Source organism: Arachis hypogaea, chromosome 20 (genome assembly GCF_003086295.3).
Source record: "Arachis hypogaea cultivar Tifrunner chromosome 20, arahy.Tifrunner.gnm2.J5K5, whole genome shotgun sequence".
Classification (NCBI taxonomy): domain Eukaryota; kingdom Viridiplantae; phylum Streptophyta; class Magnoliopsida; order Fabales; family Fabaceae; genus Arachis; species Arachis hypogaea.
The window spans coordinates 110,207,053-110,224,905 of NC_092055.1; the positions used below are offsets into that span (position 1 = coordinate 110,207,053).

Here is a 17,853-nt window from a genome sequence, read left to right on the forward strand (position 1 = left end):
AATAATTATTTTTTAAATAAATTATATAAATAATCACAAAAATTTATATATAATTAAATAAAAATTTAATTAATATGTTTTTTAACACATGATAAATTTGTTATTAATAAAAAATTTTAAATATTTTTATTTACTAAATACAAAATAAATATATTAAAAATTATATTTTTATTTTTAATAATTTTTTTAATTTGTAAACTACACGACAAAAATAAATTTATTAAATTATTAATTTATCCTCTAACATCAAAACTAAACTCTAAAAAATACACAATAATACATGTATGATATCTCATTATGGTATTTATTTCACCACTCCTCCTTTCTTTATTGCCAAAAACAACCAGTTCCTTTCACCACTCTTCCTTTCTTTATTGCCAAAAACAATCAGACCCAAACACCACCCACCTGAAGCACACATGGGTTTACAAACTCCAAGAACAAAATTTACTGCTATTTTATTAGACGCCCGGTAACTTTGTTCTCTTACACACACACACACATACAAAAAAGAAACTCTCTCTCTCTCTCTCTCTCTCTCTGTGCACTTGTTCTGTTTATCACGATCAAACAAAACTGAGAAAAGGTCCAACATACTACTATGTAAAAATTACATACAAAGAAAGACACCAAGAATATAAGATGAAGTTTGATTTGTATTCTACCAATAATAATGAGACTGGTCTAACACCCCCACCGAACTTATGATAAGAGAAATGTTTTCGGACTCATTTTCCTTTTTCTGGTACTCATGATGTCTTTATTATTCTATGATATCATTGAATGGAGTGGAGTGTGGCTCTAAAAGTGTTTCAACATTGATGGAAGAATCTTTGATGAGAGCTTGTTTAACTCATGATTGGTATGGAAGAAGGACTATTATCAAGCATCTGATATCCATTATGGTTGTCTCTGTCTGCATCTTCAGATGAAGACTGATCTTGATCTGGATCCTGCTGCCTCTCTTCTTGACCATTCATGATATGCATCAAAAGCTCTTCAGGCTTCAACTCGTTCTTCTTGTCATTATCATTATCATCAAGCTTGTTATTGTTCTTGGGCTTCTTGCTGTATATGGCCTCAAGATGGTGATAATAGGGACATGTTTTAGAGTCCTCGGGCTTCCTCTTGTTCTTCTCCTTCATTCTCTTGAAGTACTTGTTGATGTTCTCCCACTTCTCCTTGCACCTCTTTGCGCTCCGATCGTATCCGAGTCCCTTCATGGCCGTAGACACCTCCTCCCAAAGCGGTCCCTTGTTCCCTTGCTGCTGCTGTAACTGCTCATCCACTTGTGTCCTCAGCCTTATCAATGCCTCCACTTCATCCTTAGGCCACCGCGAAGAGCTCATGTGCACAAAATTCCCAACATTGATGCCATTCCCAACTTCGTCTTTCTCCTTCTCCTTCTCCTTCTCCTGCTCCTGGAGGTGGTTATTATTATCAGCTGGAAATTGCAGCGCGCCATTGTTGTTGCTGTTTTCTGCAAACTTTCTTATGAAGGACATAACCGCTTCGTCCTTGGCGGCGGCAATCGACCGTTCCTGAGCGAGAAGCTCGCGCTCCTTCTTGATCCTGGCAAGCTCCTCCGTCTTCCATGCTTGCTCCCTCGCCATTCGATCCTGGTCGCACTTATCGAGAACTTCCATGAACTTCTTCTGCAGGCTCTCTTGCTTCTCCAAAACCTCCCTCATAAGCCCCTCAAAGAACACCCTCAGCCTCCTCTTCTTCTTCCTCCTCCTCCCTTCACCTTCGTCTTCACCCCCGCCGCTCGAGTAAGACGAAGTGGCGGAACTGGAATGCTCCATTGCAGTAACCGGAAACCTAACGGAACAAGGAACCGCATCTTGAATAACGGCGTTATTGTTAGGGTGCGGGTCTAATGCTTCGAGTTGATCAAAGAAACGGTAAGTTTTTCCGTTACGCTTTCCGGAACGGCCTTCCTTGGTCCTCCTATGGTACTTGTAAATATTCTCAAACTTCTCTTTACACTTCTTCGCACTCCTTTCATATCCCAGCTCACCTAATTTCCTAAACACAGTTTCAAACAAACATTTAATTTCATCGTAATTAACTGTAATTAATACTACTTAATTACTTTATTTACCTTGAGACTTGTTCCCAAAGAGGGGCTTTGGGGCTGATGTCTCTGAAGGCGCCGTCCATTTCAGACCTAATTTTTATCAAAGCCATTGTCTCTTCTCGCGGCCACCGGTTCGCGCCGCTTGAGTTCCGCTCACCATCTTCGCCTTTCAAACCATCGGACGATACGCTGTCGCCTTCCGCCGCTGCTACCGCCACCTTCCTGTTCTCTATGCTATTTTCCGGTAAGGTCGAGTTTTCCATTATCACTTTCACTGAATTACAGCTCTGTGCACTTGGAATTCGTTGGAGCGAAAAAAAAATTAGAAAGAAAAACGAAAAAGAAAAGGGATGGTAAAAAATTGAAAGAAAGAGGGTAATTTTGATAACGGGAACGGAGGGTGCATTTTTTTTTTTTTTTTTTGAATCTTATTGATATTGATTTGGGAGGAGGCTTCACGGTGAGTCACGGTTCTATTCTAGATTTCTAGTTCTAGTTTCTAGTTGGTGTAGTTCTACCATTACCGTAGCATATTATATCATTTTATTCTTATTGAGGGCGTAAGTTTACCCTAAGTTACAACTTACAAGAGAGAGAAAATGAATGGTGAATAATAAATTAATAACAGATATAGATATATAGTATTTTAAAACTTAACTAAAAAGCTTAATTTTGAGAAGGAAAAAAATGTGAAAAAAGAAAGAGGTGAAGAAGATGAGGTTATCAGATAGATTCCATCCAGCAAAGACACATGTCGACACGGCGGTATCTAATTGGGTGAGGCGTCATTACACTATTTTTCCACTTGTCCAACTTTGACCTTTCTCCAAAACAAAATTAAAATTTGACAGCTACGGTCAATTTTAGTGGCTTTTTTCCCTCCTTTTTTTTCTCATCTTTATTTTAATTCTTCGGTTTTCTATTCGGTGGAGGAGAAGGAGGGGAACGAGGGCCCTAGATCAATTAATAAATCTAAAGATAATTATGACTTATGAGGTCTGGTGATAAAAATATTTATGTGCAAGGGGTAAAATGGTGAAACTAAATGGAATGGGAATGGGAAAGGGAAAATAATTGCGGTGGTGGTGGGAGAAAAAGGACACTTGGGGCCGAAGCAAAAGTCGGTTTCTTTTATAATTTTATGGGGTGTGAGTCCGGTTTGGAAGGGAAGAAGGCCCACAGAGCCCACATTCTTGTTCTGTACGTTTGTGCCACCCCTCCCACTCAGGCACTCACTTATCTTTGCCCCCCACACACAATTACGTGTGCAATAAATTTTGCCATCACCACATTGTTTTGTGTCGGTCATCTCAAAAAATATAAAAATAAAAATAAATAAATTAGATGCCATCCAAAACTCATGACCCCGGCCCTTGGGTTTTAGGGTGGGTAATCACAATAATTGGCATCTATTTAATTTGATTAATTTTTGTTACTATAACACAAAACGTTAAAATTTTCTATTATTGGTGTGTGGTGGGTTCGATAAATAACGAATTGATGCCAAGTACCGCACCAATTGCAATTGGCACGAGTTATTTATTCCTATTTTGGCGGCACCCTGTGAGATGCAAATATTGTCCTATGAAATATTGTAAAATATAATTTTATATCAGCTTTCTCCGTTTCAAGAAGACTTGTTTTTTTCTTGGGTAAAAGTATATTTTTTTGGTTTGAAGTTGGATAAAAGTTTTAAAAATATTTTTAAATTTTATTTTGTTTTAATTTTATTTTAAAAATTTTTTATTTGTATTAAATATACTTCTGATGGTTAATTTTTTAAAAAATTTAAGACAAATTTAACAACAATTTTATAAGAACAACTCTCAACACAAACAAATTCAGCATAATTTTTATGCATTATTGTTAAATTGGTTTTAAATTTTTTGAAAATTTAGTCATCGAAAGTATATTTGATGTAAATCGAAAATTTTTGGAACAAAATTGAAATAAAATAAAATTTAGGAGTATTTTTAAAATTTTTACCAAACTTTAAAGACAAAAAGTATACTTTATCTTTTTTCTTTTATAGTACATTAAAAAGTTAATATACTTATAGATTTATTTTATATTAAGTATATTAGTTTTTTTAATGCATAAAAAAGTCAAAACGATCATTATTTTAAAAAAAGAATATCAGATTTTTCTAATTTTTTAATAAAAAGTTTTATTTGGTGCAAAATTACATTTTAAAAGATTAAATGAATAGAATTCATTTCTGTGTCAGCTATTTTTTCTTTTCTTTTAACTTTTATTTTCCTTTCCGCTACCTTTAACTATGGATTAGATTAATGAAAAAAAGATGAGTCAAATGAAACAAGGATTACCGGTGAGAGAGTTGAAATTAATGTTGCATAGAACCCCACTCCAATAAATTTTACGAAAATTTGGTTTCTGCTTTTGTATTTTGTGGTACTGATATGAAGTCTAGTTTACGAAGCGATGATACTTTGATGTGAATTCGAATACTTAGGCGCCTGACTGAGAAGGGATTGTCGTTGTCTATGATTGATGGGTCTAATTTATCGGCGTGGCATGCTTCATATTTATTTTTAACCCTATCTTATACAGTTATACTATATGGTTGAAAAAGCTTAGGGGTTGCTCAAGTTGAAAAATTAAGAAGAAAAAGTATCGTGGTTAGAGGGGAAAAAGACACGCATATAAATCCCAGTTGAGTTACGTAAACCATTTCCTACACTCCTCACGCGACGGTCAGTCTCGTCGTTTTCTTCGCTTCTTTTTCTTTCCCTTTCATCTCTATCACCTACCTTTCCCTTTTTCTAATTTAGTTCGTTTTATTTTTTTAATGGAAAAATGGTGCACATTACGGATTACTATTTGCAAATACGCGGCTCGATAATACAATAAACATTGACTTTAATTCTTTTTAAAGAGAAGATAAGAGTAAATGTTTAAATTAATTTTTTAAAGATACTAACGTCATTTACTGGCGTTAGAATTTATTGATATACACGTTAAGTAATATTACAGTATAATTTAATTAGTAGTTAATATAATAAATTTATAAAATTAAATTAAATTAAAATCTCTTAATTTAGAATGAATGTAATCTAATTTTATTAATTTATTATTTTAATAATCAATTATAATTCGTAAATATATACTGTAATATTATTTAACATATTACGTTAATAAATTTAACACTATTAATAAAAAAATAACAAAAAAATTAATGTAATTAACTTAAAAATTTTAAAAATTAAATTTAACTAAAAAATTTTTGGAAATTAAATTAAAAATAAATATTTTTAACCACGAATTTAATCATTTATTAAAAAAGATAAAGTATTAATGACGGGCACGGTCCATGTCTTGTCGTTACACATGGAATTTAATTGCAAATAGTCTTATTATTTTACCTTACCAAAGAAAATAAAGATTGTTGACCATTTGGTGTGTTGTTGGATTTACGTTAGTCAAACTTTGGATCAAAGTGATTTTGTAAAATTGATTTTGGGTAGAAGTAAATTTGTATTAATATAATTTATGTTTGACAATTTTTATTAAAATCAATTTTGATAAAATAAATATTATTTAGATAATATTAATTAAAATTATTTTTAAATAAATAATTAATTAATTACTAAAAAGATATAATATTAAATTATAATATTATTTTTTTAAGTATATTTAATTTTTTTTATATTTTTTTAATATTTTTTATATAGTATTTTTTTATAATACTCTATTTAGTATATTATAATTTTTATTATTATAATAAAACTTAATATTTATTTATGAAATTTAAAATAACATATAAAAATTGACAACTTTTTAACTATTTTTTATAGTAAAAATTAATATTTATTTAATTAAAAATAATATATAAAATAATATATTTTAGTACTCTTTTTAAGTATTTTTAATAATCTTATTTTTAGTATTATTTTAGGTTTTAATTTTTTACGAGTTATATTTTTATTATTATTTATAATTAATTTTCTATTTAATTTATTATTTCTAATAGGAACTATAATACATATTATAAAAATTTCAAATAGTAAACAGTGCATAAAAATTAGAATAATTGTTTTAATACTCTCAGTATTTTTTATTTAAAAAAAATTATGGAAAAAACCAATAATAACTAGCAACAAATCTAAACGTACGTTTGAGTAAACGCAGAAGCTATAATTTCTTACTTCTAGTGAACGAGTTTTTGGGATGCAAAATCACGTGAGGAAAAAAGTTGCCAAACATCAAAGAACAACGTTCAAAGCTAAACGCACTTTTATCCTCTCCAACGTGTTTCACAAACACATCATTGATAGTTTCTCAACTTTATAAGGCACACAAATGTACAACACATACATTTATCATGAAATTTAAAAATTTATGTACAATTAATTTTACGTAAAATTAATTATATATACTTAAATTTTTATTTACATCTAAAACAAAATAACCAAAAGAAACAAAAAATACATATCCAAAAATTCTAAAAATTAATTTATTAATAAATAAAAAAATAGTGATATTTAGGTATATTGGTGTATGGCGTTTTATTCACATATGTAAAGCTGCTATGGTCAAATTTGTAAAATATAGGTAACATTTTGAGTGGAACGAAAAACAAAAAATCTACGTATATCACAAAACGTAAGCTGTGTTTGGCAAGAAGGTGTAAGTCCCAGAATTTTTGAAAATTTTATTATAAATTAATTTCAAGTTTAATTATTTATTTATAACTTTAATTTCAGAAATTTCTTTACTAAAGATAATTAAAGTAAGTTTTGATTAATTGAATTTGGAATAAATTAAGATTCTTATTCAAATTTTATAATTATTGAGGTATTTTCTATATGTAATTTATAAAGTTTAGTAATTGTAAAATTTAAGAATTTTATATGATTTGGTTTAAATAATTGAGATTCTGGAACTTAATATTTTCAATTTTTACAGACAAAGAAAATTAATTATATTATCTCTAATTTTATATTAAAATACTTAATTGGAAGTTAATTAACAAATTGATAATTAAATATTATTTTAAAAATAAACTTAAAGGATTAAATTAGATTTTTAATTAATATCCTATATCCCTAATTTTATTAAAATTACCTAAACTATCCTAATTAATCCTAATATCCCCAAATTTAACTCTAATCCTAATTTTACCTAACCCCTACCCACACCCACTCCTCACCGCCAGCCACTCACCCTCACCCCTCACTCATAGAAACCTTAGCAAGAAAAGAAAAGGGGGGAAACGGAAAGGGGAAAAGAGAAGGAAGAGGCAGCTGCGAATCGAGGAAGAGAAGCGGGAGACCGTGAGGGAGGGAGAGCGTCAGGGGAGGAGGAGCTGTCCGCACCACCACCGTCGTCTCACCTGCGGCATCGCCACCGTCCGTCGCGCCGCCACCACGCTGCGTCGCCGCCGAAAACAGAGATGCGAAGGAGAGGAGGCCGCGGGTCACTATCCTCGAAGCTTCCGTCGTCACCGTGCAAAGCCGCCGCCACCGTCATCATCGTGGGCTACTACTGCTGCGCGTGTGATCGTCGCCGCCTCCGGGTCCGTCACCGTCGAGCAGAGCCACCGGGGAGAACCGTAGTCATCGCCGAAGCTCCAGTCGCCGTCAGAAGCTGCTGCCGACGCCGATCTGCATGCGCCACCACCGTTGAGATCCTCCGCCGTTGTTGACGAGCCCAGCCGCCACTGATCTGGTCTGAGAGAGGGGAAATGTGAACGGAAGAGAAGATGGGGAGCCACCGCCGTTGCTGCTAAGTCACCGAAGCTTCTGAACCGAGCTCCTGCCGCCCAAAATCCGCTGCCGTCGCCGGAAAAAGCACTGCCAGTAAGGTGTCTTATATATGAATCTATGTAAGATGTTTTGTATATGAATCTATGTCTGTTTTTTTTTCTTAAGATAAAGTATTTATTTTCGATTTTTAAAGAAATCAGCAATACAGTGTCGAGTCATAGGCTCCTATTTTAGTATTTAGTATGTAAAGTAGTCGTAATACTTCTTGCTATCAGAGTAGCGCAGCCGAAAGCGTGACTTCTGATAGTGAGGGTGTTACATAAGGGACAGCCACGTCTCGAAACGTATTCTTTGTCTCCTGCATACAGACATGACCAGCCATGTTGACCATCTCGGAACACACCAAACGCAAGTTGCGATTGGCAGGCTCCCTTGCTGCATGGACGACACATGTGCATGGAGAATATTGAAGCAGGTCTTTATAAACAAAACGCAAACTGCGAGTGAAGCAAGATTTTTACTTGGTTGAGGGTGTGTTGGAGTGAATATTTGCAGTAGGGTTCGTGAGGGAGGAAGAAGAAGAATAGAAGAAGGTTTATGGTTTTAGTTAGGGAAGAAGAAAAAATAGTTCGTAATTTTATTTTACTTGAAGAACACATTATTGAATATTTGGATCATTCTCAATGGGTAAGTATTTTTTTTTATGATGAATAAATTTATTTTTTTATTTTACTTATTTGTGTTTTAACTAGTAATTTTATTGTTAATTTTATAATTATTATTATTATTACTATTGTTGTTATTATTGTTGTTGTTATTGTTGTTGTCGTCATCATTATATATGAGTAATTATTATTATCATTAAGTCACCCGGAAAAAAATTATTATTATGACTAGAATATTGTTAAATTTTGATATTATTGTTTATGATAATAATAATTTATTATTATGAATAAATTATCATTATTTTGTAATAATATATTATTTTTTAATATATTATTATTAATATATTATTGTTATTAACATATTATTATTTTTTATAATAATAATAATAATAATAATAATATGGGTAAAGTATTTTTTGTCCTTAAAGTTTGACAAAAATTTTAAAAATATTCCTAAATTTTATTTTATTTTAATTTTGTCCCAAAAATTTTCTATTTGCATCAAATATACCCTCGACAGCTAAATTTTCAAAAAATTTAAGACCAATCTAACAATAATGCATGAAAATTATGCTTGATTTGCTTGTATTGCGGGTTATTCTTATGAAATTGTTGTTGAATCGGTCTTAAATTTTTTGAAAAGTTAGCCGTCAGGGGTATATTTGATACAAATCGAAAACTTCTGGGACAAAATTGAAACAAAATAAAACTTAGGGATATTTTTGAAACTTTTGTCAAATTTCAGGGACAAAAAGTATTATTAGAAAATTATTGTTGTTGTTGTTGTTAAGAAATTATTGATAACAGTTAATGTTATTGTTAACACTAATTATAGTTATGAAGTAATATTAATAATTATTATTTTTCTTTTTGCAGGCGATCAGGAATTTCTTGTCTAGAAATTTGATCCGCCGAAAACCTTTAACGAGATAGCTACATCCGCACAAGTATTTACTGGGTTTTACCACGTTTTACGAGTAGGCGTAATGAGAGGTCATTCTACACTCTTGAGTGCTTTGGTGGAATGATGGAGGATAAAAACCCACACGTTTCACCTTCCAGTCGGCAAAGTGACTGTGACGCTGGAAGACGTAACACATATACTTGGCTCTCGGTTAACGGGGAGCCCGTCACGGGTAGAATGGACAGCAGTCACTAGTTTTTGGTTGAGAATTGCGTTGCTTGTTTTGGTCGTCAGCCCGGTCCGGACGATCACGTCTTGGGTAAGGTAAATCTTCTATGGGTCCGGCAGTGTAGAGACACCAAACTGTGTGACACGGAGGAGTCCATTCAGCGGTATGTCTGGGCTCACATTTTCTGCGTGCTTGGTACGGTTGTGTTTTCGGATAAGTCTACCACTTCTTTGAACTCGAAGTTTTTTCCTGTACTTCGAAATTTTCACTGGATTCCACTATACAGTTGGGGGCAGCCAGTCTGGCACATCTATACAGATCGTTGTGTCGTGCATCACAATACAACTGTAAAGAGATGAATGGGCCATTCATTCTACTTTTTGTTTGGGCATGGGAGCGTATGCCGTTCCTGGCGCCTATTCCCCACAATGAGCTCGTCGATATTGGTGTTCCACTTGGGCGATGGTATTGTTTATCGTTGTTGTTGTTGTTATTATTGTTGTTGTTATTGTTGTTGTTATTGCAATCATTCTAATCTTGTTTAGGTGGAGTCATTGGCGCCGGCTAACAAGATATACACGAAGGTCTATGGCACAGTTTAGGCAATAATTTGATGACATGGGAGTTAACGATGTAAGTTTCCAAAATTTATGTTAAGCTGCTTATCTTATGCAACCGCAACTAAAATTGCACTTTTATACTTTTCGTACAGGTGTGTGCCATCAACCTGCACCAATGGCTTGCAGTATCTAAATGCTACAATACAATGATAGAAGTTCTAAAAAACGCGATGGAGAACTCTTACACCTTGAACCTCCTCACTCTCACGGTAAACGGAGAGCATTTTTATTTAAATACAAGATCTTGGAATCTTTGCAATCATTGCTTTCAACTAAGGGTGACAAACGGGCATAAACCCGTCGGGCCAGTCCCGTGTAACCTGCCAAAAAAGGCAGGTCAAGATGGAAAATTGGGACCGCCAAATAGCAAAAGTCCGCCTAACTCGCATCGCTTAAACTGCGGGTTTTGACGGGCTTTTGGTGGGGCGAGGTGGGCTTCTCCACCGGGCTTAGTTTTTTTTTGGCAAGGGAGTATTTTTGTAATTTTTTGGCCAAAATCTAACTTCTCTCAACCTAACTTACAAGAGAATGAAGATGAAAATTGAGTGTTTTGGATTATGTTTATTTTGCTTTGAAGACAATATTTATAATTATGTTTTGGATTATGTTTATTTTACTTTGGAGAAAATATTTATAATTATGTTTTGGATGAAAACTTAGTTCATAATTATCTTTATTAGATATTTATAATTACAAAGACTTTAATGTTTGTAAATATAAAAATTATAATTTTTTTATATCTTTAGAAATTATAAATTTATTAAAATAATTGTGAAATTATATATATTATTTAATAGTTAATAGTAAAAAAAGAGGAGATTTGGCGGGCTTAGCCCGCCAGCCCGCAGTTAGGCGAGGCGGGGTGGGATTTTAGGACTGCCTCACTAGGCGGGGCGGGCCAGCCCGCCATAAGGCGGGCTTTCGGCGGGATGAGGTGAGCTTTCCCGATTGCCACCCCTACTTTCAACCATACTGGCAGAGTCTGGTAAGAAACTTTCCAATCACCTAAATTTTTGTGACAGATTTCTGCTTTGCCAACCAAGCCTTGTAGTAACTTACAGCGTAGTTGAATCTGGATTGAACTTCTGCAATAATAGACTTCACCTTTATCGATGGGTCTGCTTCAACCAACAGCCTAATAGTATCTGTAATTGTGTCTGAGTCCAACTTGGCATGATCTTGTGAAATCGCCCCATGATGCACGTGTGTTTGCCATTGTATCTTCTGATCTCCCAACAACCTTTCTTTCGAATCAAGTTAGCTCGAATAAGCCAATCGCACCCTGCATCATAGCCCTTGTATTTTGCATAGAATGTCTACTATAACACCCTACTATACTTAATCTTATGCTAAAGTCATAAGACTGAGATAGTAAGGTATTACGACCTCTAAAAAAAAAATATATATATATATATATATATATATATATATATATATATATATAATATTAGAGAAAGAGATACTTAACTAGGAGCCTTGAAAAACGGGTAAAACAAAATCGCAAAATAGACTGAAGCGCAACCCTAAAAAAAGGTGGTTACTTGCATGAGAAGAAAACTAAAGTTCAATAACATATATGTACAGATGATACGAGTAGAGGGCCAAGAACATAGCATAACTAGCTCCTGACTCGGCATGCGAAGCCAAGGCTGGCCGGAGAACATATACATACATATATATACATAATAATAACCCAAAAGAACATGTTCAAAACCCTAGTTCTCCATAAAACCTCTAAGAGGTACATAAACAAAGTATTCTTACATACAAGAGCAGAAACTACACATATATATACATCAAAATAACAAAAGGAGACCCCAAAGTAAACCACTTCACCGCAGAACCTTCAGACGCCTACCGAGGAGCCACTCGACCTGCATCTGAAAACAACAACATAGTATGGGGTGAGAACCGTAGGTTCTCAGCATGGTAAAGGTGCCATGCATATAATATATAAGGTCCTGGGAATGCCAAAGGCAATCCTAGAACTCCTACATACAGTTATAAAACTTAATTTCTAAGCAGAAGTCATAAAAAGGGGTAGGTGATTTAAGTATCCTAAACTTACTTACTTACTTTAAACTCTAGCATTAACACCAAACCAATCCACCTTTCCCCCAATCCCCCATCATCCATGAATCAGCAGGGACAAACAAACAAATAGTTTCACGCACAAGTAGGAAACAGGTAGTACAAGTAGCAAATATAGCAGTTAGTAGGGTATATGTAAACCCCAATTAATTAGTAGATAATTAGTCAATAAATTAATTTTTAATAAAAAAGATTAGAAATATGAAAATTATATCAAATTAGGATAGAGCTCGTCGAAACGATAATTTTGACACCAATTTCGAAGAAAACGGCCCAAGATTGGACCAAACGGGCCGAACCGGTTGAACCGGGGGCCCAACCGGACTAACCCATTACATGAGCTTAAAAGCTCATTTCTTTCTTTCAACGCAACAGAAGCACAACGTAACAGGGGGAGGGAGAAGAGAAATGTACCGAAACCCCTGCGTCAACTCCCGAACACCGTAACTTCTCCGTCCGAGCTCCGATCGCCGCACCGTTTGCGGCCACGCGTCCACCGCGTTGAGCTCTACATTTCTACCGGAACAATTTCTTTAGTAAGCCACTAATCACTTCCAGCCATTCTTTTCCCCCAATTTTCAAATAATTGGAAGAGATGTTGAATTCCTTTGATTTCTGATGTTTTAGGATCCAATTAACTTGAGAAAAATGTTTACTCTTGCTTATGTGAAGTTTGGGTAAGGTGAGGATACCATAATTCTATTTTAATTTTACTGAATTTGAGCTTTGAGTATTAAATTGGGTATATATGTATTATAAATGTGTATTAGGTTGTGAATAAATAATTGGAGCTCGAAATTGTAAATACTGGAACTTGGAGGAAGCAGATTAGTTGAGGTTTTGAGGGCTGTGTTCTTTAGAAAAAATTATCTTGGAATAATAATTGGGAATCGGCTAAGGTATGGTTTAGGTTTCTTGCATTTAATATATAATGTTCTGTGAAAACTTAGACTAGATGACCATAGGATAAGTTGGAATGCAGGTGTATGTTTAATATTTAGTAATTTGTCGATGAATATATTTGGTTGAAGTTTATTGGATAATTAGTTATTAATTTTGGATGGTGAATGTTGTTATGTTAATTTGGAGAGAATTATGATTGAATGTTATTATTGATGAACATGGTTGGTTTGGTGTTTGTTGATTAACTAATGATTTGATGAATTATTGATCTGAGGTATAACTATTATGGAGGTTGTTGTGATAATGAGGTATTTTGTGTTAGAAGCCTAGGATTAGTGAATTATGATCCTTAGTTGAATTTTGGTTGTTGGATTTGAATATTGTTTGAGTATAACTGTTGATCTAAGGTAGATTTATTGTGGTGACTGTTATGATGATGAGAAAGGGTATGTTGAATTAAAAAGAATGCAGGTTTGGATCCGAAAAGGGTGGCAAAGTCCGAGTTTTAGAGGAGATGCTGGTAAAATTTTATAAAAATTAGAGATTTTATTTATATGATTATTTAAAAATATTTAGATTCAAAGGTTATATGGTTTGATTTTGAGTTATTAAGAAAATGAGCATGTTTTAAGTTTGATTCATTTAGAAAAGAATGAATTATGTGTTGGATTGGAACTATTGATGGACGGAATGGGAGGTGTGATAATGAAGGATAAGGATTGAATATGATTAATGTATGATGATGAATGAGATGCGATTGAGAATGATGTGGATGTTGATGAATTATAATTGAATTATTTATATGGCTTGAATAATTTAATGATCTGAGATACGAGGTTCCTTGGATTAAGTGCCATGGCTTGCCACCACGTGTACCAGGTTGAAAACTCGATACTCTGTTGACCCTACGACGTAAGTGTGACCGGGCACTATATAAATTCCCGGGAATGTTACCCCCATTGAGTAATATTGATTATTTGAGATAAAGCTATGCATAGACTCTTGGGGATGCACGTCGGGGGACAGTCTAAGGATAATTCAGACTTGTCGGGTTGGCTGGATAACCGACAGATGAGTCTCATCAGCCATAGGACAGGCATGCATCATATGCATAATACTTGAATTACTTGCTTGTGCTTTAATTGGGTGTGCCTATATATATTTGCCATGTTAAATGTGTATTTGTTACCTGCAGTAATTGTAACCTTCTTGTGCTTGTCTTTATCTATCTATTTGTCTCTGAAAATGCATGATGAAGTTGGAGGTATGGAGGAATGGCAGTATGGGACTTAGATTTGAGGTTAAGTTATGTTAGGTTTAAATATTCTTAGAAAACCACCTCTTATGGCTTCTGTTTAATACTTTAAGCTCTATAATCTGAGTGTCGGCGTTCTAGGATTGCCTCTGGCATTCCCAGGACCTTATATATTATGTGTGTGGCACCTTTACCATACTGAGAACCTCTGGTTCTCATTCCATACTATGTTGTTGTTTTTCAGATGCAGGTCGAGAGGCACCTCGTTAGGCGTCTGGACTCTTAAAGCGGAGTGGTTACTAGGTAGTTTTGTTGTACAGTGATGAATATATATGTACTTAGCTTTCTCTCTGCATAACTTGTTCTTTTTTATCCTCTTAGAGGTTTATGGAGAGGCAGGATTGTGTATATGTACTTTTGGATTTTGGATATGTATGTACATATGTGTAAATATTCTCCGGCCAGTCTTGACTTCGCAGGCTGAGTTAGGAGCTTGTTATTTTGTATCTTTGGCACTCTATTCCTACTTTTGTTACCTTATGTTTAATAGTTATGATTTTCTTAGTACGCAAGTTAACTCATTCTTTGAGCGTTGTGCTTTTATTTCGCGATTTTTATTTCCTCTATTCTTCAAGACTCCTAGCATATTATAATTCTTCTGCTATTATATATATATACATTTTATTTTAGAGGTCATAATACCACACTACCTCTGTTTTACGACTTAAGCGTAAAGCTCTGTGTGGTAGGGTGTTACAGTATATATTCAGTTAGGCAATCCCAAATAATGCATAGCAGACAAAACAAACAAATGCACATGATGCATGCCTGTCCTATGGCTGTCGATATCAACTGTCGGTACGTAGCCATCCCGACATGTTCTCAAGCTCAAACATATACCATGGGGAGAATTCCCAAGTTGACATGGGGAAGAGAAAGCCCCCAAGCTCAATAATATCCATGGGACGAATCCCAAGTTGACATGGGGAGAAGAGACAACACCCCAAGCTGACATGGGAAAAACAATACCCCAAGCTTAATAATAACCACGGAAAAAATCCCGGCTGACATGAGGACAACACCCCAATCTCAAGTTATTCGATCATTCCTTACAATTTATCATTCTCATTCTCAATACTAATCCATGTCTCATCTCGTCATTTTCAATATCACTTAACTCATAGATCATACATTTTATTATCCTTGGTTAATTAATATCATCAATTCTCAAATTCTTACATTACACTCTTACTTGCCTCATACATTTTATAATATTTGTAAAAATCAATCATTCAAGCCTTAACATCATAATTCGTTCATATATACACCTCTTTCTTATACGATCCATCATTTCTAACCTTGACTTCATTCCCAAGTTATCTCTATTTCCTAGCTTCAGCTAATTACTAGGCTTAATATCGCTTTTTATGGCTAAGGGAGTGAAAATAGAGATTTGGAGGTCTGAAGTTGATTTTAAAACATATAAACCAGTTTTGCAGAAAACCAGGGCCTCGCGTGCACGTGTTAGCATAAAAAGGTAGCACGCGCGTGCATTCCCTTACCATGTGTACGCGTGGTCATGCATGTTGGCTCATCACGTGCACGCATGGGCTACTTGTGCATGCGCAGTTTAAAATGCCACGCCACGCGTACGCATGGGCCACGCGTACTCGTGGATGTACGTTTTTCCAAAAAAATGGCAGAATGTCCAAAAAGCTGCTAAACCAGATTTGATTATCCTGCAAACATAATTTTCACACTAATCTTCCGACGTCCATAACTCTTTCTACAAAATTCCGTTTTTCACAAAATTTATATCGTTCAAAAGTTTTCAAAACCATCTTTCATTTGAAACCAACCACATTTCCATCCAAAATTTAAGGGGCAAGTTATGGACTTTCAAAGTTCATTAAAAACCACTTTTTACCAAATTATACCAAACCTCATTTTTTACCGAAAAATCACATTTTCTTTTTAAAACTCAATCTCATTTAACTCAATCATATCCTAACCATCAATACAACCTGCTCTTCACCATAACACAACAATTCTTGCAATCCTTGCATTTTCATGACTCAACAACACCTCATTTCAATCCAACTTTACAAATTTTACTCATAAACCCACGAACTAATATATTATTTCATATCCACAAATTGTCATCATCATAAAATACTTCAACCATCACCACAAGATTAATCAAAATAACCATACCAATAATTCCACACAAATACTACTCAATCTCAACCATATCATTAAATTGCCATAATCATCAATCCTTCATCCATCATCATTATACTAACATACATACATATATATATATATATATATATATATATATATATATATATATATATATTTGTATTCAATCCATATTATCAATTACTCAACACATGCCCACATCAACTTGTCCATCAATACCATAAAGACTAATAATTTAAAAATTAATCGTTTCAACTTATCCTATAGTGCTCTAGTCTAAGTTTTTACAAAACCTTACATATTAAACACGTGAAACGAACCTAAACCATACATTGGCCGATCACTATATTTAGTCCAAGGCAGCCCCTCAAGTCGCCACATAGCCCCTCAAGCTTAGAGAAACCAGCTGCAAGCTTAGCTTCAATCACCACCAAGCTTCCAAATGCCCACAATTCAACTCCAATGCATATATATCTACTTAATTCACACCTAACACACATGTACACTTTAATTTCAGATTTCACATAATAAATTCAAGATTTGGCTCGGGTTTGGGTCATTCTTACCTTGTATGTGCCTCAATCAACCCAATGCCCGCTCATTCCTCAACTCAATTTGATCCTATAATCATCAATTTAACCAAAATCTTAACATCCAAAAACTTTAATATTCCCAAATTGAAGAAGAGAGAATAGGAGCTGGGATTTTTATTTTCTCACCTTGAAAGGTATTGGGCTTTGTAAAGCTCGACGCCGCGGACACGTGGTCGCAAACGGTGCAGCGATCGGAGCTCCAGATCAAAAGTTATCAAGGATTGAAGTTTAGGTAAGGGTTTGCTTCTTCTCCTCTTCCATGGCTGCCCACTAGCGTGTTTAGCATGCAAGAAGGGAGAAAGAAGATCTGAACTCACTATTATTAAGTGAGTGGATAGGGCCCACGGGCTCGGTTTGGGTCCAGTTCAATCGGTTTGGCCCGTTCGGTCCAATTTTGGGCCGATTTCTTTAAAATTGGTGTCAAAATTTTCGTTTTAATTAGCTCTATCCTATTTTAATATTAGATTTACATTTTTATTTTTCATTATTAAAATTTAATTTTTCTTTTAATTATTTGCTAAATTTACGGGGTTTATATCTGCAACTCAGACTCATACACAGTGTAATCAACTCCTCTAGAGATAG

The 17,853-nt window shown here is 34.4% G+C and overlaps 1 protein-coding gene and 1 long non-coding RNA gene across 2 annotated transcripts; both read right to left on the reverse strand.

The window, feature by feature from the left end:
- Nucleotides 1-199: 199 nt before the first annotated feature.
- On the reverse strand, nucleotides 200-3,198 carry LOC112782233 (trihelix transcription factor DF1). The gene is made up of 2 exons (XM_025824582.3): nucleotides 2,105-3,198; nucleotides 200-2,028 (listed from the first exon to the last, which is right to left on the reverse strand). The coding sequence occupies exons 1-2, from the start codon at nucleotides 2,341-2,343 to the stop codon at nucleotides 849-851; spliced, it is 1,419 nt and encodes a 472-aa protein (XP_025680367.1). The 5' UTR covers nucleotides 2,344-3,198; the 3' UTR covers nucleotides 200-848.
- A 13,658-nt stretch (nucleotides 3,199-16,856) lies between these two features.
- LOC112784428 (uncharacterized) lies at nucleotides 16,857-17,558 on the reverse strand. Its single transcript, XR_003193881.3, has 3 exons — nucleotides 17,395-17,558; nucleotides 17,242-17,296; nucleotides 16,857-17,164 (listed from the first exon to the last, which is right to left on the reverse strand). It is a non-coding gene; the product is annotated as an uncharacterized lncRNA (long non-coding RNA).
- Nucleotides 17,559-17,853: the final 295 nt, after the last annotated feature.